General features: G+C 41.5%; 1 protein-coding gene across 1 annotated transcript in view; it reads left to right on the top strand.

The window, feature by feature from the left end:
- The window catches only part of LOC146871866 (synaptonemal complex protein 1-like), a 2,219,271-nt gene that overhangs the window by 161,847 nt on the left and 2,043,656 nt on the right, over nt 1-13,768 (top strand). The window contains exon 3 of the mRNA XM_085652069.1: nt 2,066-2,182. Coding sequence (XP_085508195.1) covers nt 2,066-2,182 — 117 coding nt within the window. The remainder of the gene's footprint in view (nt 1-2,065; nt 2,183-13,768) is intronic.

Raw genomic sequence — 13,768 nt, 5'->3', positions numbered from 1 at the left:
AAAAATCTCCCATAAAGAGAAATAAATGCATAGGACATAGATCTTTTTAAAAGCAGTTAGTTAAAGTATGACATTTAAAGTTTAGCACCTAAAATCTACCCTGTTCTGATCCTTTCAGCTCTTTCTCCCTCTCTGCCTCGCTGTGCTAGTCTGTGTCTGTCTCAGGCTGCAAAATAGCCCCCACAGACGCAGCCCCTCCTTCTCTCTCCTCCCCGTCTGTGTCCAGCACAGAAACTGGGCCTGGCCCTCAGAAAAAAATTAGCAAAGAGAGGCACTCCTCCCACTTGTAAGCCATATTTCAAGCAAAAGTTCACGTGCTCGGTTCTCATAGCTGATCCAATCAGAACTTCAAGACACATAATCTCCCCATGGGCTGACTGGATACGTCATTAATCAGGCGTGTTCCTGTTCAAATTTTAGTCTTGTGATTATGGAAAAAAAATGTGTGCTCTTCTCTCCACGTTTAAACAGGCTACAAAAATATGCAACATAGTGAAGGTCGAAGAGACGGAAACAGGAGGGCGTGATTTATTAACAAAGCCCTTTCATTGAAAGTTGGTAGGGAAGAGGAGCAGATTCCATTCTAATTAGGCCTGGGCTAAAAATCCATTCCTCTCACGGAAATTGCGATAATTTGACATTACCAGAAATGTTTTGCTTGCTCGCGCTGTAAAATAATACATTCTTGCGTGCGCGCGATCGCCTTACCTGAATCCCCGCGTTCGCCGACAAGTTTTCCCGATCCGGTCGCGTTCTCCACGAGATGTTGGATTGTTGGTAGCCATTTGCGCTGTCTCGCGACAGTTCGCGCCCGCAGTAACATCATTCGTCGCGCGATCACGTCTTTCTTCTCGCGATCATGCACCGCGAGACAAGTGAAAACAAGATGGGCACGCCCGCGAGCAACCGCATGGTTAAGTTGGCGAGCCGCGACCACGCAGAACATACCGCGAACGGGCGGGAAAAAAACTTCCGCATCTTCGCGATATTTCCGCGTGTTTGCGGAGATTTTTAACATTTTCGCGATAATTTGCGAAAGTGAATTTCGCAAATTCCGCCCACCCCTAATTCTAATGTTCAAGGGCAAAAACTGCTTTAAGCTGAGTCCACTAAAGCAAACTGAAATCACATGGTTTTCTACACTGAAACACAATTCAGCACATTTCTACTCTTGCAAAAATACATGTAATTTTGAAAGTACAAATACATTTTCTAAATTAATGCGCATTCTGTAGTGAGATTATATTGATTAATCAGATATAAACATGGCTGTTCAACTAATTGAGCATGTTTTCACATGAAAGCACCTCCAAACTGAAGCATTCTGATCAGGCCTTATGTTTTCATCTTGCTTGCGACACAATCTGCGTGCCATTTTAGAACTCATGTCTGCAGCTTTTTTTCATATAATAATGCATACATTTTATAGGTGAAATCTAAGCTCCATCACGTTCATGAAGCAATGTTGCCTTGACAGCCAGGCGCAACAGGTGGGGCATTTTGCCCGTTCGGTCCCAGAGGATGTTTTGGTCTGAGTCCGCCCCACAGACCCTCCAATTCGGAGATGTACGCTTTGGTATATATTCTACAGGTGAGGAATCTGAAGTTAGAAGTATCCACCAGACTAACATGCTACTTACTTTCAGTGACACACTCTCTGGTGGGCACTCTGTCTAATCACAAGTTCCACATCACCCTGCCACCTCCAGTACAGTGCCCACTTTTTAACATCTAAAAAGATTTCAAATTAGAGATCTGCAAATTGGTACCTCTGATTGTTTTGTGCTCTGCATAAGATGGGACAAAAACTCAAGAAAGAAACTGGTGTCAATGCTCAGGGGTTGCGCTTATAGGAGGTTCCGCTCAAAAATTTCCAAGATGGAACAAAGAAAACGCGTAGCTGCACTACACCACCTACCAGCGCATGGGAACATTGCTTGAAAATGTTTTGGATCCATTCTGTCCCATGGAGATTATTCTACAGGTGAAGAATCTGCCTTTACATAGAGTATCACCAGAAAGAGCATTAATGATGTAAGTACCTTGTTGTTTTGGTTTATTACAGCTGAAGAAGCTCAAAATAGAGCTGGAAAATTCTAGAGCACAGTATGAGGAAACAGCTGAAAGCTATAAAAATGTAACAGAGGAGAAAAGTATGGCTGAAGCAAGGCTTTGTGAAGAGGTAAGCCAAATGTAAGTTTTTTTTTTAGTTTATTTAGTCGCAGAATCCTGATTTGTGAAAAGTCAAATTTTCAATGGCCATCTTATTGCATTAACCACTAATGAAATATAAAAAGTCGAGAGAAATAAATGCCCATATTTATTTCACAAATACAAAGGATATGTACAGAGCAGTAACCACCACAAGGGCAGCCAAAACCACCTTAACCAGGGGCATTCAGTATTTAATCCAAACAAAGGTTCAGAGTTTTCATAAAATGATCACAACACAAACATATAAAAAAAAAAATAATGAAGCAGAAATTATATGTATAACAATGCACACATTGAGATACAAAAAGGAAAAGAGGGGGCCCTTATAGAGAAAAACATACAAAATGTATTCGATAAAATATATCAAAGAGGCTCAGTATTATAACCTGGTACATATAACATATAATAAACATACATAACCAGACAAGTGGCAGACAAGGAGAAATTACATAAAAGCAGGAGTTTCAAAATAATACAGGAACTCCAACAAACAAAACAATGTGTCCTCCATTAATTGCGGCCACAATTGCATCGACGGCGTTTCGACCTTTGTCATTAGTACATGGTCATCTTCAGGACATAAAGTTTTAACTGAGCATCCCAAATAATTAATCTATAAAATACAGAAACAATATAATAAAATGTATTTATACTTGAAATTGGGCCAAAGAAAAATCAAAGTTCTTAAAGTGTGCTTTCCCAAAAACACTAAAGAACTTAAAACAGAAGAGAATAAGGAGAAGAAAGAAAAGAAATCCTTATACCACACCTAATTCGTGATTTTTTTATATTAGTAATAGCCCATGCTCAATAGAAGATAATGAACCTTCGTGCTACCAATGCAAAAATCCATCATTGCGCAAATCAAAGTACATGCATGCAATCTATTCCAGCACCCTTCTGGCTTGACTTATTCGCAAATTTCACGAAACTATAAGTCCCCCATCCATTAATGTGACTAATATCATAATGAGTCCAAATATCAAAACCACTTACTTATTCAATAATTGAGATCAGTTATTATTTTAATTCAGCTCATTAAATGGCCTTCATAGCTGAAACAAATATATACAAGACAAAATATATGAGGAGGGGATAAAAAAATTATAATAACTCGATCCACAATATGAATTCAATAATCTCAAAGCGCTACGAAATTAGCGTTGTTAATAAATTCGGTGTATTTAGCACACATGAAAAACTTCAAATATTATTTAAATCAACAATTTCATTGATAATGTAGAACCTGATTAAATTAATAAAGCTTTCTTGGCCAATGAAGGATGAATCCTTTTGTAAATGTGCCCATCATGCGTCCGAGCTAAATGATGGAAATAACAACAGACCACTTCAGTCACCCGCTGGGTAATTGTGGTATTAGAGCAAATGTTCTAAGGGCAAAAAACATAAGGCCCCAAGGAATTGAAAAATAGGTGCGCTTACCGAAGTCCAAATCATATCGCACAGTAAATCAATTACAAAATAGTAGCGGCTTCGGTACGGCGTTTGTCGATACCGCATTTCAAGGACGCCATAGCGGAGTGTAGAAAACGAAAGTGGACTCGCATACAGCAACTATCAGCATCCGCGCCATTTTGGATAAGGGTAGCGGAACCGAACACTTGAATTTACAGATATTACTTACTGGAAACCACCAAAAATAAATGTTAGTACCACCACAAAATAACAGAGTTAATTTTAACATAAATTAAACAATGTGAAAAAAAAATATAATAATCGAAATGAATAATCATCAATATCAATTTACATAATGACAATACATTATAAATTTCTAAAGTAGAAAAAAGAAATCCTAATTACAATCATATAATTCCAAATCATACAATTTAAAATGCACAGTTTAAGTAAAATAATTATCAAATTTAGTTCGACCATCGTATCTCATTTTTAATTCACAATATGTGACTGTTCATTATTCACATTGGTAACACATTAACATGTACTCAAGATGAATCGGGTATAGTGAATACAGAGAATCAATACATATATATATATATATATATGTGTGGCAACCTTAATCTAGACCAGTATTTTTATAATGTGCCATTTTTTCTCTGAAGTCAAATTATAATGATTTATGAAAAAAAAAAAATCTAAAATAATGCATATTGATTTGTATCAATTCGCCAAAATGTACAAGATGGTAAATGTTTTTTACATTTGTAATGGCACATAATAAATAATAACAAATTCCTTCATCAAAATACCAATATAAAAGGTCAACAATGAATCAAAAATGAATCAGCCCACTTAGTTTCGTGAAAACCTCCAATGACTATGGATCCTACCCAAAGGTTAGAGAATGACATTCTTCCATAGTATTCAAACCTTTGTTTATACTATCACAGCGGAGGATCCAACGGCATTCACATTTGTTAAAAATATTGGCAATGCTACCTCCTCTTAAAGGAGTATGCACTACTGCAGTAACTTGCCAGCGAATATCTGCAGGCGCATGGTTTAGTTCCAAAAAATGAGCCACCAAGGGCGCATTCTCTGTCTTGCATCTAATCCGGCTTTTGTGCTGGCCCTATCGTATTTTAACTTTCTGAGTTGTTTGCCCGATATAAATCAGGTCACAAGGGCACCAAATAGTGTATATCACATTTTGTGTATTGCAATTAGAATGTTCCCGCAGGTCATGACTAATATTGACATGAATGAATTGTTTTGTATTCACACATGAGGCAGCCGCCACATTTGTAATGTCCCACAATTTTGTTCAGACCCCACATAGTTGTAAAATTAGGGGTTTCAGCTCGAGGCAAAACTGCCCTGACCAAATGATCACGTAAATTCTTACCTCTCTTAAATGAAAAGAGGGGTTCTACACTAGTGATGCCAGTGGACATGACTAAAGGCCAATGTTTTCGGATAATTGCCGAAATATGATTACTTTGAGTTCCAAAGGTGGTAACACATGGAATTCTATTAGTTCGTTTTTTGGTTTTAGGTATCAACAGGAATTCGTGATGATTATACCACGCTCTTTTCATAGATCTCTTAATCAATTTCCTTGGATATCCCATGCTGTCGCAATTTCTCTGTCAGTTTGCCTGCTTCTAAAAAATAGCCATTTTTGAAAAAACAATTACTGTGAATACGCAAAAACTGCCCAAAAGGCAAGCCATCCCTCAAACCTCTTGGATGATTGCTTGAATATTCAAGCAGTGTATTTCGGGCAGTGGGTTTTGTGAAAAGTTTAGTTGTTAGTCCTCCGTCATGGGGAAAAATTGTCAAGTCCAAAAAATCAATATGGGTCTTACTAAAATGAGAAGTGAACTTTAAATCAGAAGAACAAGAGTTTAACCAATTCAAAAATTCAGTCAATTCAATATAAGTCCCAGTCCAAATGAAAAAAATAATCAATACAGCGTCGCCAATGGCGCACGCTAGAAAAATAAGAATTTTGTCTACAGTCATGAAAAAAGTTTTGTTCAAAATTATCTACAAACAAAATAGCAAAATTGGGGGCATAAGAAGCCCCCATAGAAGTACCTTTAATCTGTAAATAAAACTGTCCATCAAATTCAAAATAATTCTTAGTCAAAGAAATTGTCAACAGATCAACAATAAAATCAGTTGGAACTACCATAGGGGCTGGACGCATGTCCAGAACCTTCCTGATTACCTCAATTTCCTGTATTTGAGGAATGTTGGTGTATAAGGACTCAAGGTCCAAACACACCAACAGTTCAGAGTCAGAGCTAAATGTCATTGTTTCAAGTTGTACAATAATGTCACCACTATCCCGTACATAACTCCTAGTAGTCATTGCCAAATCCTTAATAAAAACATCAATGTATTTACAAAGGGGTTCCAAGACCGACCCACAGCCGGAAACTATGGGCCGGCCAGGAGGATTTTCCACATCTTTATGCACTTCCTTTAAGAGGAGGTAGCATTGCCAATATTTTGAACAAATGTGAATGCTGTTGGATCCTCCGCTGTGATAGTATAAACAAGGGTTTGAATACTATGGAAGAATGTCATTCTCTAACCTTTGGGTAGGATCCATAGTCATTGGAGGTTTTCACGAAACCAAGTGGGCTGATTCATTTTTGATTCATTGTTGACCTTTTATATTGATATTTTGATGAAGGAATTTGTTATTATTTATTATGTGCGGTTACAAATGTAAAAAACATTTACCATCTTGTATATTTTGGCGAATTGATAGAAATCAATATGCATTATTCTAGATTTTTTTTTTCATAAATCATTATGATTTGACTTCAGAGAAAAAATGGCACATTATAAAAATACTGATCTAGATTAAGGTTGCCACATATATATATATATATATATATGTGTTTGTGTATGTATGTATATATGTGTGTGTGTGTATATATGTATATATATATATTGATATGTATTGATTCTCTGTATTCACTATACCTAACTCATCTTGTGTACGTGCTAATGTGTTACCAATGTGAATAATGAACAGTCACATATTGTGAATTAAAAATGAGATACGATGGTCTAACTACATTTGATAATTATGTTACTTAAACTGTGCATTTTAAATTGTATGATTTTGAATTATGATTGTAATTATGATTTCTTTTTTCTACTTTAGAAATTGATAATGTATTGTCATTATGTAAATTGATATTGATGATTATTCATTTCGCTTGTTATTATATATTTTTATCACATTGTTTAATTAATTTTACAATGAACTCTGTTATCTTGTGGTGGTACTAACATTTATTTTTATTTTTGGTGGTTTCCAGTAAGTATTATCTGTAAATTCAAGTGTTTGGTTCCGCTACCCTTATCCAAAATGGCGCGGATGCTGATAGTTGCTGTATGCGAGTCCTCTTTCGTTTTCTACACTCCGCTTTGGCGTCCTTAAAATGCGGTATCGAAACGCCGTACCGAAGCCGCTACTATTTTGTAATTGATTTACTGCGCGATACGATTTGGACTTCGGTAAGCGCATCTATTTTTCAATTCCTTGGGGCCTTATGTTTTTTGCCCTTAGAACATTTGCTCTAATACCACAATTACCGTGCGGGTGTCTGAAGTGGTCTGTTGTTATTTCCATCATTTAGCTTGGACGCATGATGGGCACATTTACAAAAGGATTCATCCTTCATTGGCCAAGAAAGCTTTATTAATTTAATCGGGTACTACATTATCAATGAAATTGCTTATTTAAATAATATTTTTAGTTTTTCATGTGTGCGAATTTATTAACCACACTAATTTCGTAGCGCTTTGAGATTATTGAATTCATATTGTGGATCGAGTAATTATAATTTTTGATCCCGTCCTCTCATATATTTTGTCTTATATATATTTGTTTCAGCTATGAAGGCCATTTAATGAGCTGAATTAATTTAACTGATCTCAATTATTGAATAAGTAAGTGGTTTTGATATTTGGACTCATTATGATATTAGTCACATTAATGGATGGGGGACTTATAGTTTCGTGAATTTTGCGAATAAGTCAAGCCAGAACGGTGCTGGAATAGATTGCATGCATGTACTTTGATTTGCGCAATGATGGATTTTTGCATTGGTAGCACGAAGATTCATTATCTTCTATTGAGCGCGGGCTATTACTAATATAAAAAATCACAAATTGGGTGTGGTATGAGGATTTATTTTCTTTCTTCTCGTTTTTCTCTTCTGTTTCAAGTTCTTTAGTGTTTTTGGGAAAGCACACTTTCTTAAGAACTTTGATTTTTCTTTGGCCCAATTTCAAGTATAAATAAATATTATATTGTTTCTGTATTTTATAGATTAATTATTTGGGATGCTCAGTTAAAACTTTATGTTCTGAAGATGACCATGTACTAATGACAAAGGTCGAAACGCCGTCGACGCAATTGAGGCCGCAATTAATGGAGGACAAATCGTTTTGTTTGTTGGAGTTCCTGTATTGTTCTGAAACTCCTACTTTTATGTAATTTCTCCTTGTCTGCCACTTGTCTGGTTATGTATGTTTATTATATGTTATATGTCCCAGCTTATAATACTGAGCCTCTTTGATATATTTTATCGAATAAATGTTGTATGTTTTTTTCTATAAGGGCCCCCTCTTTTCTCTTTTCCTTTTTGTATTTCAATGTGTGCATTGTTATACTTATAATTTCTGCTTCATTAATTTTTTTTTTAATATGTTTCTGTTGTGATAATTTTATGAACACTCTGAACCTTTCTTTAGACTAAATAGTGTACAGAGCAGAGCAACTTAGACAGTAACATGAGTAGTAAGAGCTGTGGTTAAAGGAATCACCGTTGGATGGTGAGAATGGAACTCGCACCTCTACTAAGTATCAGAATCAAAGGGGGTGTGGCTTGTCAAGCTTCATGATAGCTGCTGTCACAGTGAGCTCTGGTAAAGCCCTGGCCTCCTGACTGCATTTTGTTCTTGGAACCAAGACTGCTGACCGGCAGCCCAAAATGCACGTATGAGGCACACGTTATTGTGATCTCTTCGGGTCCTCCTATCGCCGTAGGGCTACATTTGTCATAAGCTCATCTGACTCTGGTGAATGCAACATAGCAGTGCCCACTCATTGCAAGCAGAGAGCATTTGTGTTGGTGCTCAGAAATACAGAAGAGAAATCAGTGTGCTGGCATCTCTCCAATCCCCCCGGAACCATCTGACCCAGGAGACCTGGATTCCAAGAGGGTAGAGATATATTTATGGGTCAGGGTCAAACAGAGGGGAGTGTAGTGCGAGCTCAGCAGGAGCCAGGGCATCAGGGCCGGACTGGGAACTTCAAGCAGCCCTGGCAAAAATGATAACTTCAGCCCCCATTTACACCAAGTGAGTCCTCCCCTCACAGTAGATCTCTAAATCCTGCTACTCCCCAAGCAGGACGATTATTATCTACAATTGATTCCTCTAGAATAAACCACAGATCGTCCGGTACACACATTGCATATAGCTGCAATGTTAGTTTTCCAGAGACTTGCATAACGAGTTGCTTCAGTCCAGGATTTAACATTGCATTCTGGGACTTGAAGTATGGGTGTTTTACCGGATTAACAAGGGTACAGGTTCCAGAATGAAGAGACTTATGCAGTATCAAAACTCCGCTCGGCAGAAGGATCACCAGCTAAAAACAAATTTTACAACACATGCAAACTTTTCTCATTAAAGCCCGTCCTTCCCAATCTAAGCACATTGTTTTCCTTTACAGTTGCTGTCGACGTTCACACGCTGGTGAATTAAACAAGGCTGCCTGCACCTATAAGACGCAGAGAAGAGTAATGCTTCTCTCCAAAAATAAAGGGAATTACACTTCAACCCAATATAATGTTTGCTACTCCTGTCAAGAAAAACACTCAGATACGTACTGTGGATCCCGCTGAAAAAAGTTTCAAGGGTGCTGCCATTGCAATAACCGTGAGGACGAGGTGAATGTAGGTAGCCATGCAGCTGACCCCAAGTGTCTGTTTCAGTAGCCAGCATGACAGTAATAGCATGCTCTGGGAGTGCATGACTTGGGCAGTTTTAACTGCCTTGCTTGTGCTTCTCTGACCTCTTTGTTGATGTCTGATGTGCGCAATCTGTCAATGTAGGCAGGCACCAATGTGTCTGTTATTTGGTCGGAAGTACAGACGTGCGCATGACGTGCGCATTCACCCTAAAACCAGCTCAAAATTTTTTCAGACTGGCAACATTGCAAGTTGCTGGGTAACTGCACCACCACTTCTGTGGAGTGAAACCGGCCTCCTGGGAAACTAAACCGGCCTCCAAAGGGACCAGCCTCCCGGGGGTTTGCCCGCTTGCCCGGCTGTCCGCCTCCTATTGAATGAAAATAGGTTCCCAAAGTGAACATTTAGGAAACAGTCCATAGACAGTCCCAGAGTATTCCATGTCCCTAAAGACAACAAACAGGTCTCAGTAAGGAGCAAGGAAGAGTTATTCTTCTTGAGCTTCTTTACCATGTGGGTCAGAAAGAGCCCAGCTACTCACATGGGGAATCTATTAGGTATGTTCAAAATCTTGGTGAATGACTTAATGATGCTAGTGCTTTGTTCTGTGCAAATTCAGGGACAATAAAGCTCTATTGGATGGATTGAGTTTGGGCTAGTTGGAGCCAATTGATGTGTTGCTTTTGAGCATTAAGATACAGGCCATTGCAGTAGTCCAGGCATGGCATTATGAGGGCCATTACCACTGTCTTGAGGCTGCTTTCAGACCGGAAGAACTTAATTTTTCTTATAGTTGTTAGGGCCAGAAAGCAGGCAGAGATCACCATGCTTATTTGGTCACCCATAGTGAGCTTGTTGTCCATCAGTACCCCAAGGTTTTTTGCTTTCTTAGTGGGTATGGGGCAAGAGCAAAGATCTTCCGGCCACCATTCGGGTGTCCACACCCTTGGATTGTTTCCGAACTTTATGACCTCGGTCTTGCTGGAGTTTAACTTCAGGCAGTTGGAGAACATCCAGCCCGAAATGGCACCCATAAAGTCATGGAAACGTGCCCCTGTTTCCTTTTCCACCCCCTCAGTCAATGACAACACTATTTGAGTGTCATCGGCATAGGAGGTGAGTTGGAAGCCAAATGATCTAATGACTACAGCCAGGGGTTCCACATAGATATTGAAAAGCGTCAGGCTTCGTGACGAGCCCTGTGGTACCCCACATGGAAGGGAGAATGATTTAGACATGTTGCCATCCAGATCTACATTTTGTGATCTGTCGGAAAGAAATGATTGCAGGAGTTTCCATGGTCGACCTTCTACTCCTATAGCAGGCAACCAGTGAGGGCATAGCTGCAGGAGAAATCTGCCCCTACAGTTTCTAAGTCCATTCTTGAACTTTGTAAGTGGAAGTGAAGCCGTATTGAGTACATGGCCTGGAAGAACTCCACAGCTCTATGATGGCTTTACTGAATGCTAAGAAGTTTGGTATCCAATTTCTCAGCACAATAAACCCACACTGATGCCAGTGTTGGATTTATTGTAAAATGCACTCACAGGGCATCTTAGAGATGCCCCCTGAAAAACAACCATCTCTCTAGTGTGTAGCTGACTACTCTGCACCAGCCTGCCACACAGACATGTTTCTGACCCCCTGAGGTGGGAGCTCTTGTGCTCTGGTGGTTAGAAACAAAGCATGCTTGAGATGAAGGTGCTTCTCAGCTACCCCAAGCAGGAATAGCCAGCATGGTGGCAAGCCTCAAAGGCCTCCTGCCCTTTGTTATGCTAGCCAGGGCTTATATAGCTAGTGGCAATGCCTGCCCTTCCGGACAAGCCCCACTTTTGGAAGTAAGGTCAGTGGTAAAACTAGTAGTCAGGAGAGGTGAGTCTCATCTCAGCCAGGACCACCCCTAGGGTTTCCAGAGCTGAAATGACGCCCGCCTTTAAAAAATCCTCCACGTTGGATGTAAGGATTTTAGTCTTCAGGTTAAGGGATGTGCCCTCCCCAAAGGGAGAATACATACAAAGGGTGTAGTCAAACTAAAAGATTAGTTACCCATTGGCTACTAACTGCCAATACCTGTAATGCCCCTACATTCAGTATTTAGGGCACCCCTGAACCTTGATCCTCAGATTTTTGCAACCTACGAAGAAGGACAAAGGACGCTGTGCAGCAAAGCCTGAAGACAAGTACTGACTTAGCCACAGCACTACCGGCCTGTCTCCAGCTTAAAGAATCTGCGAAGAACACAACGCCAGTACTGTGGCCAGTGACTTCCAGAAACCTGAGGATGATTGCCACTCTTCAACGAAGACTAGATGTCCAGAAGAATCCTGCTATAAGGGCTCCGGATCCATCCGCGTCTCCTGCCTACTCTGCACCTGACACCCACGGCCCGACTCTGAGTGGCTCAACTGTTCAGTGAAGTCGCTCCAGTTATCCTCACCTCAACTCCATCAGTGGCTGACCTTTCCTGGACTCCAAGAAGACGTTTGCAGCCTCTTCACCAAGGCTCACCCAACCGCGACTGGCTTTGGTAAAGGAAATGCAACACCAAAAGGCACTTCTGCATCCTCAGCCCCCCGAGTTTGGGGAGCCCAGCCGACAGTGCCCAGGCCTTCTCCGGCATCTCAACTTGCCTGTCCAGCTGGGGGTGACCTTCATCCAGCCTCATATCTGACCCTGCAGCCTCTTTGTGCTACTGAGATTCAACATACACTTGCATCGAGCACCCAACGCTGATTTGCACCCTGCACACAGCCGCCCCTGTGTCGCTGGTGGTGTGTGTTTGGTGCTGCCTTGTGGCCCCCCCATGTGCTTGCTTTAACCCCCAGGGCCTGTGCCCTGAAATTGCAGGTACTTTCCTGCAACCAGCACCTATTGTGTGTGCCCCCAGTCTCCATTGACTAACATTGAGCCCAGTGACCTCTGCACCCGGCCGCCCCAATGCCGCTGGTGGTGCAGTACTTACCTTCATTTGACCCTTGCCCAGTGTTGGTCCAAACCCCCGAAGACTGGATGTTTAAGTTGAGTACTTACCTGTAAATGTGCACAACTGTTTTCCTTCAATAGGATTACATTGCATTTCTGCCTATTGCACTGAATGTCTATCTCTTACATTTGGAAACATTGCTACTGTTTGATTGACATTACCAAAGTATTTTTAGTACTCCTGTTAAGTGTTTCTATACCTTTGCAACATAATGCCTAATGTATTTGAAAAGTGCCATTATTCTTAAAAACTGTTACTTGGGGGCGTGGTCTCGCAGCGGATGGACTGAGACCCACGCCATCGGAGCTCCAGGCCGCTGCCGGTTTCACAAGCAATTATCACCGTCACAGCGGCACCGGAGGCACTCTGTTCGGGGATGCCCTGAAGGCGGATTCATCAGGGGAGCTTCTGGGAGGTCCGGACCTCTAACGCACAAGGGGCAGAGGCGACTGCTGTAACAACGTCGGGGCCCTGATCCCAGAGGGTGCGCCCGCCATTTTAAGTGCCCAGAACCGGCGCGCCCCGGAGCTGCGTTCCGCATTTCTGGACCAGGGAGCGGCTGAAGACACTGTGTGGGGTGCTGTGGAGCTACGAGGCAGGGCGGCACCCGCGGCCTCCCTGCCGCGACCGGCTGAGTGCCGGTGGAGCTCCGGGCTGCGGGGATGCCCGCGACCGCCATTTTGTGATCCTCTGCCTGGGGTGCTCCGGGTAAAGTCTGGCCTGGAACTAGCGGACCCCTGACTGTGATCCTGCAGCGCTGGTGCGGCGCCTTGCATCCCCCAGGCCACAGATAACATCCTGAAGGTACCGGGCTGGGGGGTGCAGGCGTCGCTGCTGAGGGAGTGCCGTTCCAGAGGGCGCTTTATCCCTTTTTAGGTCTCGCTGAGTCAGCACGCATGCGCTGCTTGGAGAGACATTTTATATGTGAGTTTTTTAAGTGCTGCTGGCTGGCCTAGCGCTTGCGTGCACGTGAGCGTGCACGCGCGCAGCCACCATGCGCTAGGCCAGCCAGCAGCACTCAGGAACGCCTTTCTGCATCATCGCGATCACTTTCGCTTTCACAGCTATCCTGATCGCGATGACTTTCGTGGCCAATGCTTGTGTTGGTTTTATCGCCGGTGCAGTGTCGATGGTGGCTGTTCTGGTG

The sequence above is a fragment of the Triturus cristatus genome, chromosome 1_1 (genome assembly GCF_964204655.1).
Source record: "Triturus cristatus chromosome 1_1, aTriCri1.1, whole genome shotgun sequence".
Classification (NCBI taxonomy): domain Eukaryota; kingdom Metazoa; phylum Chordata; class Amphibia; order Caudata; family Salamandridae; genus Triturus; species Triturus cristatus.
The sequence above is the reverse complement of the archived record's forward strand: the minus strand, read 5'-3'. Positions and strand labels throughout refer to the sequence as shown.